At 50.2% G+C, this 18048-nt stretch overlaps 1 protein-coding gene across 1 annotated transcript in view; it reads left to right on the plus strand.

The window, feature by feature from the left end:
* Window positions 1-16240: 16240 nt before the first annotated feature.
* ANK2 (ankyrin 2) overlaps window positions 16241-18048 on the plus strand; it is a 382806-nt gene continuing 380998 nt past the window's right edge. The window contains exon 1 of the mRNA XM_033133572.1: window positions 16241-16524. Coding sequence (XP_032989463.1) covers window positions 16453-16524 — 72 coding nt within the window. The 5' untranslated portion in view covers window positions 16241-16452. The remainder of the gene's footprint in view (window positions 16525-18048) is intronic.

Below are 18048 nucleotides of genomic sequence, written 5' to 3' on the forward strand. Positions count from 1 at the left end.
GGTAAAAATGAGTCGGTTGCCTAAGTCGTAGGACCAACAAAAAAAAGGTGGAGGAGGAGAAACCCGTTCACGCATTCTTTCTTTGGGTCCTTAGTTCATTTAATTAAAGGATATTATTAGCCGCTGCTGCCATCAGACACTGACGTTAGAAGTGCAAAGGTAAAGTAAGGACCCCGCTGTTGGGGTTCCAGCCCGGGGAAGGCTGACGAGGCAGCTTCCTTATGGGCCTGGGAAGCCTGCAGATGCCAGTCGCGGCTGTGCTGCTCCTTCCCTGCCGGTCAGGGCCCTGTGAGGGTCAGTGTGCAGCCCCGCGCTCTGCAACACTGAGCATTCAGCAGTTGCTCCCAACTGTTCGTGTGATGGACTTCAGTGAACGTGAGGCGCAGGTCTGGACTTAGCTGCCTGAGGACATCTCTCCCCGTGCTGACCTCAGCACTGAGGCCCTCTGAGCTAGCACCTGCTGGGCTGCCCCGCCCACCCACCCCTCCGGGGACCCCTTCCCTAACTGCAAACTGACTGGGAGTGCCTTGCAGTATAGCCCCGCCACCACTTGCACAGAAGCAAGCCTGTGCCACTGGGCTGTGCTGGGCCAGCTGCATCCCCTCAGGGGAGTGGCACCTTTGTTGTCACCACTGTAAAATGGAGAAAACTGAGGACTCACCCAAGGTGTTGAGAGGTCTGCTCTGTCCTAGGGGCCACCAGCACTCTGAGTGAACTGCTCCCTTCTCACCTTCCCCCTCCCTCTTCCCTCTCCCCTCTACCATCCTCTCCCTCCCCCTCCATCCTTCCTCCTTCCATTCCTTCCCTCTTCCTCCCTCTCCCCCTCCCCCCTCCATCCTTCCTCTTCCTCCTTCCTCCCTCTGCTTGCCCTCCCTCTCCCCTTCCCACCTCCATCCTTCCTCCTTCCTTCCTCTCCCTCTGCCCTCTCCCTCCCTCCCTCCCTCACAAGATGTCCTTGTGTCTGGCTGCACTTGGCCCTGCCTGCCCGCTGCTGCTGAGAGCCCTGCTGCGCAGGCACTCTGGCCTCCCCCATGGTTGGTGTGGGTGTGTCAGCAAAGATTTGGAAGCATGAATGGCTGGGAGCAAAGGATTGCAGAGCGTGACTGAGCTGGATCCACAAATATTGTGGCAAACTTGTAGCAACACTATTTAAGGGTACGTTCTGGCTTTTTTTTGCACTAAACTCATTGATACAATAGCCAATCAGTGTTTCTCATTTCCACAGTTCTGAGGGGTGAAGATGCATGTCGTTACATCATGTGCGTTCCCCTAATTATGCATGAAATTGAGTACTTTTCACATGCTTGTTATGTGTCTGTGAGTCCTCAGTGAGGCGTGTCTCCCTTTTAGGATTGGCAACTTTTGGTGATGGTGTGCGGGAGAACTTCATATACAGTTATTAACATATCCTGAGCGTGCTTCCTCCCACTCACCTTTCAGTTTGGTTTGTAGTGTAGTTATTATGGAACAGACATTGGTCTTTTCACAGAGCTGTATGTTTTTATCTGCTTTTAAAAGAAAATGGTTTCGCGGTCTGGGAGTCCTATCTGTCTGGCCTTCATTCCTTATCCTCTGATGTCCAGAGCTTGAGGTATAAGCAGGGATCTTTCTTGGGTTAGCATGAGTGGGTTTGTTCTCTGTAGCCAAATACAGTCCTAATTAAAGCAATACCTTTCTTAAAAAAAATAAATCCCATTTTATTTTGCAAATGCCTCGGGAAATTTATAATGCAGAAGAGCAATGAGGATGGAAAAGGAGAGGCATCCAGCTAGGAAGGAGTGGGCACTGCCCCGGCCCTTGTAACCCGCTGTGATCACAAGTGGCCCAGGTCTGAGGCATGGTTTCTGCAGAGACCAGATCCTCAGCTCGGTGGGGACTCCAGGGACCTGAGTGTGGCCTGTGTCCCGGAGACGTCGCCACTCCTAGAGGGCAGGGTAGCTGGTCATGAGGGACGCACACTGGAGCAGCGCTTACAGCCAGAACCAGAGCCGCCTTCCATATCCACAGACGGTTAGGATTTGCTGCATGTTGACTGAACAGGGCTTGGTCTTAGGAAAAGTGTTGTTTTTGTTTTTAATCCTACGAATCAATGAGAGGTTAAATAACAGGACAGTGGGCAAAGGCTCGGAAGTACAGCCAGTAAACATAATGACACAGAAACTCACTGATAAAGAAGGAAATGCAAATGAGAATAAAACAGGGCACCACCAACCCCCTTTTGGCCTATTAGGGTGACAAAAATTGAAAAGGTTGGCATATCCAGTGTGGTCAGGGGTGGGGTAAAGGGTGGTAACATACGGCCTTGTGATTGAGACAACTTTATCAAAAGAAAATTTGGCAAGTAACCAAAAGAAAAGGAAATACACCGTAAGCACAGTATACAGACATGTGAAACATTCTTACTGCGTTCACAAAAGGAGAAACACAAGTCAAAAGTGCACCAAAACACACTTTCTCACTGGATTGGCAGAGATCAGCTTCATAACATAGTGTTGCTGAGAGTGAGGAAGTAGATTCGCTCTTCTGCGCGTGCTCATTACTTGACAAAACCTGTTAAAAATACAATTCTTCGAAATGTATTATATACATTTCGAGATGAATATGGGTTGTGACAGTATGATTTTAGCGGACTTTTATATTAAGAAAGAAATTACAGCCCTCCTAGGGGGAGATGATAGGATGTGTATGAAGAAACAAAACCCGTTCCTTTCGCGTCCACAGAGGAGCAAGGCATGCGCTTAGCAGCAGGTGGATTTATACAGCAGTGTTACAGTCAATTGTGTGAATTTCGTTCTGGGATTACCTACAGAGGCTGATATAGAAGCAAATAGGAATGCCCCTTTGAAACAATGAAGTCCCACCGATAGAAGTTATTTCTGTAACAACGTCATTCATTTCTAATTACTTGGAACTGTCCATTCAGTACATGTGTGTCTGTTAATTAGTGAAAGGCGGCCGGTGAGTGCAGCATACACACCAAGACGTCATTGACCTTTTCATACTAATACATATCGGAATGACAATATTTTTACTTACCGGGTTACATAAAATACATCGTTAAAATTAATTTCACCTGTTTTTCTATTTTTTTAAGATTTTACTGGGGAAGGGGAACAGGACTTTATTGGGGAACAGTGTGTACTTCCAGGACTTTTTTCTAAGTCAAGTTGTTGTCCTTTCAGTCTTAATTGTGGAGGGCGCAGCTCAGCTCCAGGTCCAGTTGCCAGTTGCTACTTGCAGGGGGCGGAGCCCGCCATCTCTTGTGGGACTCGAGGAATCAAACCGGCAACCTTGTAATTGAGAGCTCACTGGCCCATGTGGGAATCTAACTCTGAAGGAATCGATCCTTTAGAGTTAGGAGCATCGAGCTCCAACCGCCTGAGCCACCGGGCCGGCCCTCACCTGTTTTTCTTGACTTGTTTGATGCAGCTACTAGAAAATTTAAAATTCCTTGTGTGGCTCACTTGGGCGGTGCTGGCACAAGTAGTTGTCATATAACAATTCACAGTAATAGCCCGTCTGATTCAGTTAGTGAAGAATCATCGGGCAACATCAGGATGCTCAGATCTCTGCAGAGGCTTAACTGGTACCAGGAAACGAAAGGGCTGTTAGATGCCTTGAATCTGTTCCATAACCTCTTGCTTTGTTATCTTTTGACTAGAATACATCTGGATTTGTATTTCCAAAAGTCTCTAGTGGTGTGACTAAACAAAAATTGTCAGGATTTAAGGAGTTTATTTTCCTATACTTGAAGAACATGTCATAGAATTATTTACAGAATAACCATTCAAATGCATAACTGTCTAGTCCTTTTTTTAACTTTCTATTTAAGTGCGTTTTTCCAGGGCCCATCAGCTCCAAGTCAAGCAGTTGTCTTCAGTCTAGTTGTGGAGGGCGCAGCTCACAGTGGCCCACGTGAGGACTGAACCGGCAACCTTCGTTTTAAGAGCCCTGCGCTCTAACCAACTGATCTAACCAGCCACCCCTATCTAGTCCTTATTTTAATATAAAGTGGTATGTACAGCAGTGTTACAGTCAAAAAAATTGAATGGATATATAAAAATTAATCTTGATATCCTATGGGTTAACTAGTGAATTCATTATGTAGTTAATAAATTTTGACCCGAATGGGCATAATACGCATCTAGCACTTCACCTAAAGTATTACAAAATCCATTATTTCTGTTGCAATATAGATCTCAGCCCACAAACTAAGGTATACAAGAAATATAACTTTATTCTTCTATAATACAACTTAATTTCTATTTCAAGCCCCACATCCCACAAAGGTGTTTAATCAGTTAATTTAGGGTTCTCTCCCTTTGTCGTAGAGTTGAGTCAAAATTCTGGGGGCTTATACAATACCAAACTGGGGGGACCCATTTGTCTCCACTCACGTATCTGAGGAGGCCACTGTGTCAGTCCCAAGTCACTCCAGGTCCGTAGGGATCCCTTGTTCCTGCACACTTGGCCCATGAGTTTCCCACACTGCGTTTGGGCTGCGGGGATGCACGGCGACCCCAGAGCTGCTGGGCCGTGGGGACGCCAGGCTCGGGAAGTCAGCGCTTGGTGGTGCTGACATGCCTTTTCCCTGTCAGTCAAAGGAAGGGCAGGTCAGTTGGGGACCCAGCACCCACCATTCACAGAATAAGTGTGCAAGAACAAGCGACAAGGAAACTTATTTACGATTCTTTTGGTTGCAAGAAATAGCAACTGGCTCCATGAGATTGAGCAAAGGAAAAAAATATTGTGAGAATACCAGGTAGGCAGTCCTCATGAAATCTGAGGAAGCACAGAGTGAGGAAGTGCAGGCCCGGGCAGCTCTGGAGGGAGGCGTTGGAGAGGCCCGCCTTCCCGGAACTCAATGTCCAGGAGCCCAGTCTGGGGACAGGCTTGTGTCGGGTGATTCTTGGGTCGTTCTGGCAGGAAGAGCAGCTGTTGGGACTACAGTCTATGAGTAATTTCTTAGCAGAGGAGGTTAGCAGAACGTGTACCCCTCTAACTGGGCAGAACCGCACATGGAGCAGGAGGGACCTCCCTGGTGTTTGGGACCCACGGAACAGCCTCTGCAGTGGAGAAGGTTGGTAAAAAGAAAGGAGGAAAGGATAGACAACAGGACAGGTTAAGGATCTGTCTACAGAAATTGTGCAAATGGCAGAGTCGGGTTCACCCTGGAGGCAGTCAAACATTTTAAACAAAGGAAAGAGTGTGAAATACCATTCTAACGAAACCAACACCAAAATGTCAGCTATTTGAAGTGAGGAAAGAAGAAACAGCAGCTATGTGAAACAAGATTAGAAAAGCATTGGAGCACCTCAGTCAGGAAGAAGTGGGTGAAAGAAGTGGCACTCAGTCAGTGAAAGTGACACAGGGCCCAGTCAGAGGAGGAGCTGACCGAGCTGCTGGGGCGAGGCTGTGGTGGTAAGCTTTTCAGTATGTGTTCACTTGGGGGGGAGTTCCAAGTGGAAGCGCTCTACATACTGTTGGTCACATGGGAACGGTGATCAGGTAACAAGAGGCCAAAAGCAGGGACTTGGGGTACCCCAGAATCTGTGCTAGAAAGGAGCGTGCAGCAGAGTGCAAGGCTGTGAGTACCCGGGGCGTTTGCTTCTGTGATGTAGCCACCGACGTGTCACAAGCATACAGCTAACACAGGTAGTAACCTAACCGATCCCGCAGCTGCATGAAGCACCGGTGCTTACCGCCTACAAATAACAGGGACGCTAACTGCCACCTTCCCAACTTCTCCAACTTCTTACTGAAGCAAAGCCTGCACTGGAAGCTGTACTGGACAGTTTTCCTGAAGATCGACGACATTTTACAGAAGGTTACACAGGTGGCCAGCCTCCAAATCGAGAGAAACTCCGTAGTGTAAGTCCCTGAGGCCGCCGTCACCCCCTCCCTCCCTCACTGGGGAGGATTCAGCAGCTTTGGCTGGTGTCATCTGACGGTTTGTGGCTTTACGTAAACAGTCAAACACCTGGTATTATTTTGTGTCATTGGTTTGCTCACTCCAGGGTTTACATGATGGTACATTTGTCACATTGAATACTCAGCAGCAATTCAGATTGAAGTAGAGAAGAGATGTTACAAGTCAGCAACCTAGTATAAGCCCATTGGGTAAACACTAAAGAGAATACGTCCCCTTTAAAAATCATACATGTGCTATTATATACAGGAAAACCATTTTAGAGTAACATAGGAAGCACGTAACCTCTGGTGAAGAACTGAGATCAAGATGGACGCTTATTTTGTGTCTTGATGTCCTGTTTGCATATTTTTGTAAACATCCATCACTTCATTTAATTTAAAAGATATGAGTAGAGGGTCGAGTCCTTCAAATACACTATTTACATTTGCTATGAGAATCTTGTTGGCATCTGTGCAGTAAGACATCGGCCCCTGAACTGGAATCTCAGGGTGGAAAAGTGTCTAAAATTCTTAGAGGAACTGGTGACCCACTTAAAGCTGTTGGTTTAAATTTGGAATCAGGCTGTTTTTACAGCCATCATTTTTAAGCTCCTGGAATAAAATTGGACCGATAATTAGTATGCATATCTATCACTCAGGAAATCCAAACAGTTATAAAAGAAAGTAATGAAAAAACAAAAATAAAAGAATGTTTGGGAGCTTTAGCTACTATTACTAAGGAAACCAACTCTCTTTGCCCTGTCTCCAGATTAAAAATAAAAGCCGAAAAGCTTGATAAAGAATAAGGAAGGGCGTAAAGGAATGAAGAGAGATTTTTAAATTACCTCGAGTACTTAAAAATAAGTAAATTTTTAGTTAAAAATGCTCTTCCCCTGTTATATTTCAGTTACATCAATAACGTAAAATCATTGAGGAAAAAAACTAGAAAATACATAAAAGAACAAAAAAGAAAAGGACGTCACCAAAATTCTGCACATTATTACACTGTGTCATGACTTCCTGTTTACTGAATAGTCTGTAAAGATTTTTCTGTCGATAAATATCTCCAAGTCTGGTTTTTAATCTGCAATTAAAAGGAGAGAGTTCTGTTATCTACCTAGCACATGCTGGCTTATGGTAATCATTTACCAACTGCCTGGCACTCAAAACTAGCCTCGTTACTTTTCATAGCTGGTACACTGTTCTGTACCTGCCACGACTTAGGCATTGGTCCGTTAGCTTTCCAGTTTTTGATAGTTACAAGTATTTGTGCTTAGGATCAGTTCCTGCAAGTGTTCCTGGCAGGCCAGGGCTGGCAGGCCCAGGGCGGAGCACGAAGGGGAAGGTCCATGAACTCCTAAGTGAGAGCCTGCTAAACATTTCTGCAAGCTTTGTGTTTTGGCTGCTGCTGTGAAGTTGGTAAGGTCTGTGCCGTGCATGTCGAGAACCTGCCTTGTTCTCATGCCTGTGGCTGACCAGACCGAAGCCAGAGGCGAGCATGTCTGGGCTGGACCTGGGGAGACTGGGAGTCCGACCCCTGGGGGGGGGGGGGCCGCGCGGCCCTGCAGCGCCCTTGGGTATCAGCTCTCCGCAGCGGGCTGAGCCCGGCCTGGGCTTCGGTGCCGTGTCTACCTCCCCATCTGCACGGCTAAAACGGACACACAGTGGTGCAGACACCGTTTCAAGGACACACACTGAGATTTGCTTGATGTCAAATTGAGAGAATCTGCATACGACCCTAAAAGCTAACGATGCATGAAGCACTTCTCACTGAAGAAATGGGAAATACTTGTTTCGTTTGGGGACCTAGCGTCGTTCTCCATTTCTCTTCTGTTGTCTCTGATCTATTTTTACTGAGTCATGTTTATGTGCTGTCGGCAAAGCAATGAAATTTGCTCTTCCTGTTTTCCTAGCTTCTCGGGAAGATGCTGCTCCTACATATGGGACCTTAGATCGGTTTTAATTGGTAAAAACGTAAAGGGTGAAACGCACGTTTTCCACCCACGAACCTGTGCCTAACATGATTTCCTCTGCTGACTAATCACTGGGAATCATAGCTCTAAGGAAGGAAACTACCATATGAAAGAATTCTTAGGTTGGTACAGTTGTTTTCTACTCCAGTTTCTTCTTTTAGAAAACTTTTGACAGAGTACTATTTCACATTTTCTGAAATACATTCCTCAGCTGTTTCAGCAGTTGTGACATTAGGTGTGTCCTGAATTTGTGGTTTTCTTTAGCCTTCCTGCACCTCGCAGTTTCCTAGGCTATGAATGGGCAAGATCCTCCTCAGGACTGAGACTCCCTGCCTGGATCAGGCCCTGGAGAGCTTCCAGGAGGGGACGTGGCCTCGTGACCCGCTCAGCTGCCTGTCACCCTGGCTCTTCCTGCACCAGGCTCACTGCCCTGGGGGACTGGAAATCGTCCCAGTGGAGGAGGTCCCTTCCGCCTACAATGACTGTTTTTGTCCCGTAAGGTCAGAGTAAATTGTGTTGACCAAACGATAAAACTCATACAAACACAGTGGTCCTTTCTAACTTGATGCATTTTCTGTTGGAAATAGAACCATATTCAGAAAGTCGCCATGACACTCCTGACAGCAAGGCTGGGCCTCCATTAATTCCATAACCTTGACATTTGGAGTCACTTGTATTTGACGGTCCAAGTGCTGCGGTGTCTGATGACAGCATGCTGTTTCTGGAACTGAGATTCCAGCTCACACTCCAGTAAGAGGGTGACCGCTGATGTGTGCCACGAATCCTGAGTCTCCATGACCGCCTCTGAGCAGAGAATGTACTGTCTGACTGCTGTGTAGAACGTTTTGGAAATGACAACATTTTAGAAACAGGATAGATCAGTGGCTGCGGGGACTTGGGGTGGGGCGCGTGTAGGAAATGGTGACGTTAAGGACCTTTTTGGCGTGGACGCCACTCGCGGTTCTGCCAGGGTGGGATGTGCAGAACTTCCATACTCGTGTGCACGCCCGCACACACATGGAGTGCGGGTGACACGGAGTCTGAGTAAGAGTGGGGCTGTGGCAGCGTGGGTCCCGCCGTGATAGGTGCTGGGCTGTCAGCGGTACCGTGGGGAGAGGACGAGCGAACAGGAGTTCTGTGCTGTTTCCTACAACTGCACCTGCACCTACAGTTTTCTCAGTGAAAACTTCAATTTAGTAAAAAGTGATGCCAAGAACCCATAGTTTCATTATATATATCATACTCTGATTATTGTGTGTTTGCTGCATGGGTTGTTTAAAGTCGACTTGTCGGCACCGGCGCGGAAGAATGCCCCATCGCCTGAGCTCAGAGCGCCCTGTAAGGGGCATGCGCTCCGCGTCCCTGCGGGTTTGTGAGCTCGGAGCTCAGGGAGGGCTGCGGGGCGCACGCGTGTCTCTGTGGGCGGGGCGGGAGCGCGAGGGGCGCGGGTGTGTTACATGCTGCCGTCCGGTAGTTTTCCTTTATGATTAATATTTTACACAACAGGTGCCAGCTGAATAAGTACTTAGAACGTAATCAAGTTTTATGCAATACTGACATATACTTGTAAATAGGTGGCAGAAACTTCTGGAACAATGCCACGTGCTAAGGTACCCAGTTGTCAAGTAAAAAACAATGCTCTCCTCAAAGTGTGTCTCATCTCTTTGAAGAAGCCAAAAATGACAGGAAAATGAAAAACTAATTCTTTTTAAAATTCCTATGTAAAAATAATGCCCATTTCCAGTGATTGTCCCATTTCTGGCGAATTCTTCAAATCATGAACAAGCATCATTCATTGAGTGCCTGCTCCTCCGAGAGCATGTGCTGGGCTCCGAGGATCAGAGCAAGCAAGCGCACGACGGGTCCCTGCCATCACGATGTTCGTGTCACAAATCCTGGGGATGGAGTGCGAGCAGGGAGGCGGGTGCTGCGCGGGGCACGTGAGCGGGCAGCCGGCGCGCTGCCCTTGCGGGCGGAGGTGGAGAGAAGCCCAGTGCGCGTCTCGCTGGACAATCGCAGTGAACGTGGGCGGCAGGTGTGGGCCGTCAGACTACAGGTCCCACCCCAGATACCAGTCTCGGCGCAGGAGACTGTCTTCTCCTGTGAAGATGAGTCTCAGCCTCTGGTCCCGGAGGAGGTGCCTGTAGCCGGTCCCAGGCCGCGTGGCAGGTGGCTGCTGAGGGCAGTGACTCGCCCTTTGTGTGCCTGGCCACAGAGCGCGTACATACATCTGGTCCTCCAGAATGCACCCCTGATAAACACCAGACGGGAGCGAGTGAGGGCACCTTGGTGGGTGAGCTTCCCGGGAAGCCGGCTCAGCGTGTCCATGATCTAGTCTGGAAGCGCTGATTTCATGTTCTTCACAGGCTTCGGTTCATTGGAGCAAATGGAAAAGCAGGTAGAGGGAGAGCAAGCCTCAGAGTTAGAAAAGAGAAGAGACGAGAAGGGAGGGGAGAGGAGAGGAAGGAAGGGGGATAAAAAGTTTGTTTAGTCAGAATCAGAAAACACCTGTGAACTTTAGTAAAGAGGCAATGCCATCGCAGTCAGCAGAAGGCGTCCCAGGGGCTCAGGAGACAGTGCCACCGAATGCCACTCGCATGTGACCTGGCTCAGATCGAAACGGTCTGGGTCTCCTGTATCTAAAATATGAGCATAACCCTGTCTGAGCACTCCACTGAAGGTCACGTGTGTGACAGGTATAAACGCCTGCAAATGAAAACACTTCTATGCGTGGGAGCTTCAGATGAGGGATGGAAAATCACGGAGCTCCCGGCCCCCGCCGCAGGATGTGATTTAGTTACGCTGTGTAGCCCCTCCTCAGCCACCCCCCCACCCCCCCCCACACAGCACCCTGTGAGGTTTAGAGAATAACGTGGGTCACAGACGACAAGGGATGATCCAGGCTAGAGGCCAGTTTCCTCACACCAAAGCACAGACCGCAGTGTTTGCACCCGCATAAACATCTGTGTGTCTGGGACTGATGGTAACCAGTCCCTGTTGTGGAGACGGGAGGGGGGGGTGGGAGGAGGGGAGCGGCACTGGACAGGCTGGGGCCCTGTGTGTTTGTCGCTGGGCTGAAATGCTAATTAACGTGTACTGTAAATATAGTTATTAGCATATGCAGTACAGTGTGTAGAACACTATTGGGGGGTGTTGTGTGTCTAAGAAAATGGAAGGTCATACAAATTTATGTGCAAATTTCTGTTATAAGAAGTTATAATCTCAGAGGAAACAAGGCACACACCTCTGAGAAGTGTTGACTGTTTTCCTGAGAATTGTAAAGTCAGAATTGTGTGGTTGGGTTTCTTTGTATCATAATTGATACAGTGTGTCTCCCAGTTGCACAGACGCACCGCACACACAGCCTGCGGAACCTCGGTGCTGTCAGCTAGTGTATGAGAGACCGTGGTTCAGTGTTTCCAGCTGCCCTTCTTTCCCTCACAAGCAGCAGTTATTCAGTGTGCAGAACAAGGCTAGGCACTGGGAACTCAAAAGGTAACACGGTGTCACCTCCTGAAAGCTCAGAGCTTGGCTGGGGGGACAGTGTGTAGGCGGACACATCACAGAGCTCGGAGTAATGCTTTGGGGGCGCCGAGAACAACACCCTCATGTGTCTGAGGGAGTCGGGAGGCTTCCCCTTGGTCTGGGCCCTGGGGAACCGGGGGACAAAGAGAGGCAGAGGGCGTCCTGGGCCCACGGAAGCAGGCCCGTGAGGCCAGGTGTGGGAGACATTGGGAAGGGCTCTAGGGGACAGAAACACCGCTAGCTGCTAACTTTATTTTGAAAACTGCTGACCTGTTGGCTCAAGTGCTGTCTGAGGGGGTGAGAAGCATTCCATTACTCACCAGTGGGGAAGCCCATCTTGTGTGGGGTCCCCTCTTTAGGACACAGGTGATTTCCAGGTTGTTTATTTGTTTATGTTTCTGCTGTTATACAAAGTGCTGCAGTGAATTTGGGATTATTTTCAAAGTGAAAAATGATGCACATGTTCCAGGCTTTGTTGTCCAGGTGAGAAAACACCCTTCAGACACTTTGTATCAATTTGCATCTCTATCACTGATGCCCAGGCACCCTTCCTGAAGCTCTGGGAGGCTTTGTATTTCTTAAAATCTCCTCTCTGCCAGTTTGTAAGTGAAATAGTATTTTGTCATTTGAATTTGTATTTCTTTCATTTCCAATAAGGCTGAACATTCTCTTTTTATCTGCTCACTGGAAATCACTGTTATTTGTGAGTTTTCCTGAAATCTGTCCTCCCTTTTCCTAAGGTGCTTATCTTGTCTGTATATTAAGGGTATTAACTCCCTCCGTCTGTAAGAGTTGTGTCAGTACTTTCTCTTTGGGCCATTTAGCTTTTAATAGTTTCTCTTCATACACAAATATATGTACACATATTACACATTCCTGTGTTATAATAGTGAGTTTTGATATACAGAAGTGTCATAATTTTATGTAGGAAAACCTCCCTGTCTTTTCCTTTTTATTCTTTTATAGCCATCACTCGCAGGAACTCTTCCTCTACACAAAAAGTATATTAATATCCAGAAGGACTTTCACTCCAAAGCAAGTGGATGTGTATTGTATCCTGAGGACACTGGAATGACCCCCGGGCCATTGAAAGGAAGTTGTTTTTTATTTGTTTGTTTCTTTTTAAAGATTTTTATTGGGGAAGGGGAACAGGACTTTACTGGGGAACAGTGTGTACTTCCAGGATTTTTTCCTGGAAGTCAAGTTGACCTTTCAGTCGTAGTTTTGGAGGGTGCAGCTTAGCTCCAGGTCCAGTTGCCATTGTTAGTTGTTAGTTGCAGGGGGCGCAGCCCACCATCCCTTCTGGGAGTCGAGGAATCAGGGAGTCGAGGAATCGAACCGGCAACCTTGTGGTTGAAAGGATGCACTGCAACCACCTGAGCCATCCGGGAGCTCAGCAGCAGCTCAGCTCAAGGTGCCGTGTTCATTCTTAGTTGCAGGGGGCAGAGCCCACCATCCCTTGCGGGAGTCGAGGAGTTGAACCAGCAAACTTGTGGTTGAGAGCCCACTGGCCCATGTGGGAATCAAACCGGCAGCCTTCAGAGTTAGGAGCACAGAGCTCCAACCTCCTGAGCCACCGGGCCAGCAGAAGATGCTCTGGCTGAATTATGCAGCTGGCTGGCTGCAGGAGAGAAGAGCCACCCAGGAGCTATGGTGCTGTCCTGGGAGCCCCTGGAAGCAGCAAAGCCAGAGGAGGGAACAGGACATGGCCCTGTCAGCGTCACGGGGCTTGCCGAGACATCAGTATGTGAGACGTGGAAAGGTCTAGAACGACATGAGTGTCCGAGTGACTCATCCAGACTGGGAATGAAGAGGATGGGCCAGGCTTTGCGTCTGTGTGTGGATGGATAGGTGACATGGACAGGGATAAGGAAAAAGGATGGATTGTGTTCTGAATATGTCCCGTTCTAGGCACTGAGTCAGGCCTGAACATGAGCCACTGCAGCTGTCGTGGCAAGGGACAAGTGACACCAGGATTTATGAAAGTAAAAACGGGATATTTTTGTACTCACAAAGGTTACATTACATATCTGTCTGTGCGCACCCATCAGTCTCAGTACCCACCTGTTTCTCTACCTGCTATTTACCTGTGTGCTTAAAACCTGAATGTTCTTTTTTGAAATGTTCACTTTTTGTTAGTTTGAATTACGGACTCAGTCACTAGAGGAGAGGACTGTGGTTTGGGTTTCTGTGTGCGGTGTCCATACAGAGACACAGCAGTATCACTGTCACTTAGCGGCCCCCCGAGATTGCCCCGGGCACTCTGAAATGCAGGGTTTCTCTCTTAACCACCTCTATCTTCAGCCTCCTGTTTTTGTGTCAGGACATAGACAAACAGGAATAAGGACATTATTCAGGCTTTGCAATGCTTGTGTACCCAAGCTCACTTAATAGTCACAGACCGTGTACAGTAAGTGTTATTGTTTCCATTTCCCAGGTACGGCCACTAAACCATAGAAACGCTACCTAACCACTGACTGCCATCACCGCCCTCCCCAGCAGTCTCACTGCCACCCTGAAAACTGTCATGTTGGGGGCGGCTGGTGTCGTGAGCGCCTGTAAAGGCAGTTGCCACACTTCAGTCTCTTCCTGAAAGCCAAGGGACATTAACCCCTCGGCAGGGCCCTACGTCCCTGCGTGGTACTCGTGACGCAAATTGGGAACAAACTCCCGGCACACAGGTTCAGTTAGAGTGAGTAACACAGCTTTATTTGGGAACCAATGTCCCTCCAGAGGCCAGTGCTCTGGTCAGCACAGAAGGTTGTACAGAGTAGAACAGAATTTAATAACGAACCAAGTCCCAGAGTCAGTCGACGTGGAGAAGGTCCCTGGTCCGGGAGACACCCTGGGCCCACGACGGGACTGAGGCCAGCTGATCTTACAAGGAAGAACTTGGGAGAGTCCCGGAGTGTCGCGGCTTGCACCTCGCAGAGGACTGTCGGAGCGCCCAGACGAACATCCCAAACATCCCGGAGGATTGTTCCGGAGTGTCTCGCTCAGAGCCGCATGGAGGGTCTTAGCCGAGCGCCCAGTCGGACCACTCACAGCATTGTCTGGAGTTCTGCTTTTATCCTCTTTTCCTTGGACTTGTTTACTTCTTGGGTGATAACCTGAAGTGGTTTGCCAGGATCTGTTTACCTCTTAGGTGAACGTGTTTATCACTCAATTTTGTTATGCTGTTTCACACATGAACATAAACATGTTTACTTTCACTTTACTCTTATCAGTCTCACATGTGTGGCCATCTTCCTCTACACAAAAAGTAAACTTGCTTTGCAAACCTCAATCCATCATATATAATACATTTTATATGCTTGCTCTATACAGCTGGTTAGCTCAGTTGGTTAGTTTAAAACAGTGAACAAATCAACTTCCTGTCCTCACGGAACTTCCCTTGCAGTGCTAGGTGAACGTCAGTAAACCAACAGGCAAATCTATAAACTGTCAGACAGTGGTGAGTGTACAGGAGGGATAAAATGCAGGGGAAGAACGGGAGGGAGGAGAGAGTGTGCCTATTTTATAGGACGTATTTGTTTTCTGGGGGTGCTGTCACCAGATGTCACACCTGTGTGGCTCAACCTGGGCGGCTGAAACAGTGGAAGTTGGCCCTCTCCCAGTTCCGGAGGCTCCGCGTCCGAGGTCAGTGTAGCAGGGCTGCGTCCTACTGTGCCGTGAGGGCCAGGCCCAGGTCCCTTCCTTCCAGTGTCGCTGGCCATCCCTGGCGTCCTTGGCTTGTAGATGTGTCATCTTGCTCCCTGCCTTCACGTCCACATGGCCTTCTCGCCGTCTGTGTCTGTGTCCAGACTCCCCTCTTACAAGAACAGTCAGTGGATTGGGTGCCACCTGCTCCCGTGTGACCTTGTCCTAGCCAGTTACATCTATTTCCAAATAAGGTCACTTGCTGAGCTATTGCAGGGTGAGGACTGAACATGAATTTTGGGGGACACGGTTCACCCATCACATCTGGTACTCAGGGAGGCTTACTGACAGGGTGGTACTGGCACAGAAGCCCTCAGGGAGGAGTACGATGTGGCTATGCAGGGCAGGGTGGCCCAGGGGCTCGGGACCTGGCAGGAGCCCTGGAATGCTCAGGAAGCAGAAACAGGCCAGGTGGCCGGGCTGGGAGCAAGGTCAGGCAGAGGTGGGCAGGAATGGAGGTTGCCACTCAGACTTCACTTACATCTACAAGCCTCCGCTCACTCTGAGTGACACGGGAGCTCCCGGGCTTTGAGTGATGGCCACTCTGTTGCAGGCCCACTAGGCAGGCTGTGAGACCTGCTGTCAGGCCGGGAGACGCGGCTTGGCCTAGAAGGGCAGCTGTGGGAGTCCAGCAGTGTCGGATCTGTGTGAAGACAGGACAGCAGGGTTTGCTGGTAGAGCAAGTGTCAGTGATGAGAACAGGCAAAGAGGGAGACTGCCCTGAGGTGTTTGTCCTGAGTCTGGAAGACAGCAAAGCTTTGTCAGAGCTTTCAGGGGGGAAGGTGCAAAGGGCCTCTGGTTTGTTGGCGGTGAACCTAAAACTACTAGACATCCAGGCAGACGGGGAGGCAGCTGGAGTGAGTGGACAGGAGTGTGTGCGGTGGGAGTGCGGACAGAGTGAGTGTGGACGGAGTGACTGTGGACGGAGTGAGTGTGGATGGGAGTGAGTGGACGGGAGTGTGTGTGTGGTGGGAGTGCGGACGGAGTGAGAGTGGACTCAGTGAGTGTGGCGCGCAGCGCGGGGCGCCACGCCCGGCTCCGGCGTCTTGGGTGCGGGGCGCGCGCAGAGTCTGCCCCGCGGCCCCCCCACCCGGCAGCGCGGCGCGCGGGCGCGTGTCTGGAGCGGTCGGTTTGCTTGGCGTCCTCGGTGTCCCCAGCGGGGCAGCAGCGGGAGCAGCCTCGGTCCCTGCGCCGCTCGAGCGTCAGACCCGCGGCGCCCAGGCACCGGCGGAGCCTCCGGGCGGAGGGAGGCGGTGGGCACGCAGGGCGGCTCTAGCCAGACCCCGCAGCTGCACCCGGCGTTCAGTTCTGCGGCGCAGGAGGAGGAGCGCCGGGAGCCGGGACCATGGCGTCGCCCCCCAGCCCGGCCTCGGGAGGCGCGGTCCCCACCACGCCGAGCCCGCCGCGGATGCGTCAGGTGGGTGCGCACTGCGGGCCTGTGACCTCGCCCGGGAGGAGCCCGGAGGACAAGGACCCTGGCCGGGGTCGCTGGGCACCGCTTCTGAGGCTCGTTCACCGCGTACACGCTGACACTCGTGCGCTCACACGCACACACGCTCGTACACTCACGGACACACGCTTATGCATTGCCCATACACGAAGGCGACACTCACACTTACACACACTTGCACACGGTCTTGCACACGCGGCGCACCCGGCGCACCCCAGCTGTCACATGACCACTGGAGCTGTGCTGCTCTCGGGAGCCCGGGGTGCCCTGGGGAAATGTACCCCAGACCCAGATCCCCCAGGGACTGGACAGGGGCTGCTGGAAGGTTCCCTTCCCACCCACAGGGACCTGCCCAGAGGTTAACACGAGCTCAACTTTCACACAGCCACGCCCAGGCCTCGCAGCCCCCCCCCACCCCAGAAAGCATGTGTCCCTGCACCCATGCCTGCCAGGACAGGGTCCCCGACACTGCAGAGGGGCGCACATTTTCTCGGCTGTTTGAAGAAGCCCTGTTTCTGTTTGTAGGGTGGTATTTAAACAAGGGAGTGCCCCATCTGGTGGTCTGTGGTTTGGTGTCTAGCCGAGCTTTGGTTTTTCTCTGGCTGCCATTGCCGGGAACCACCCCACTGGGGCGCAGGCTCTCCCCAAGTGCCGCTTGCCTGGTTCAGGTGGGCACGCGTGCGAGGTGGGGTGCGCGGACTGCAAGAGGCCCCTGCACCAGAGGGCTGGGTTCCTGTTAGAAGTGGGCCCAGCTGGTGATGGGACCCTGTGCCCGCAGGAGGGTCTTTCCTTAGGGCGGTGTGGGCATTTGCAGGAACTCCAGGAGCTTCAGAATTAATTCATGCACACATGACGGTGGTAAACAAGGTCTTTGCCACAGCTGAATTTGGGCATGTATACATAGGGTTATTTTGGGGACAACCTTTTTCAGGGACAAGCATATTTTATGCAATGACTGAAAATTGACATGTACTTTCTTTTTAGTGGGGCCGTGTGTCCCGAAGACATTTAGGGTTCCACATCCTTACAGGAGGTGGGACCACTTTTAGGGCAGTGCAGTTTTAATTGCAGTGGGAGCTGCTTTTCCTCGGAAGACTGGTGGCAGGTGTCATTAACCCGTCTGCGATACGTGTGCATCTAAAAGTGACAGTGAAATTGTTGCTATTTGCAGTGTAACAGGAAGCAGATCCCGGGCAGAAAATCGTTTCTCATCCATGTGGCTCGTGTGTATGTGTGTAACTCACATAAGCACTGGGAAAGTAAACGTGTTACAGAGAACGTACGCACTCACAGATGTCTGTGAAATCTAATTCCGTGTTGAGAACACATCTGTCGTCTGAGAAGTAGTTTACATGGAAATGGCTCCAAGGAATCCTGTGCAGGGAAGGTCGTTGTTTTGCAGAGCAGTCAGGACTTGGAGGGCCTCAGAATCAGAGGCCAGCAGGAACCTCAAGCTGCAGCGTCCTGTGTGTCTTGTGTCCTTTGGTCACC

The sequence above is a fragment of the Rhinolophus ferrumequinum genome, chromosome 18, assembly GCF_004115265.2.
Source record: "Rhinolophus ferrumequinum isolate MPI-CBG mRhiFer1 chromosome 18, mRhiFer1_v1.p, whole genome shotgun sequence".
Taxonomy (NCBI): Eukaryota; Metazoa; Chordata; class Mammalia; order Chiroptera; family Rhinolophidae; genus Rhinolophus; species Rhinolophus ferrumequinum.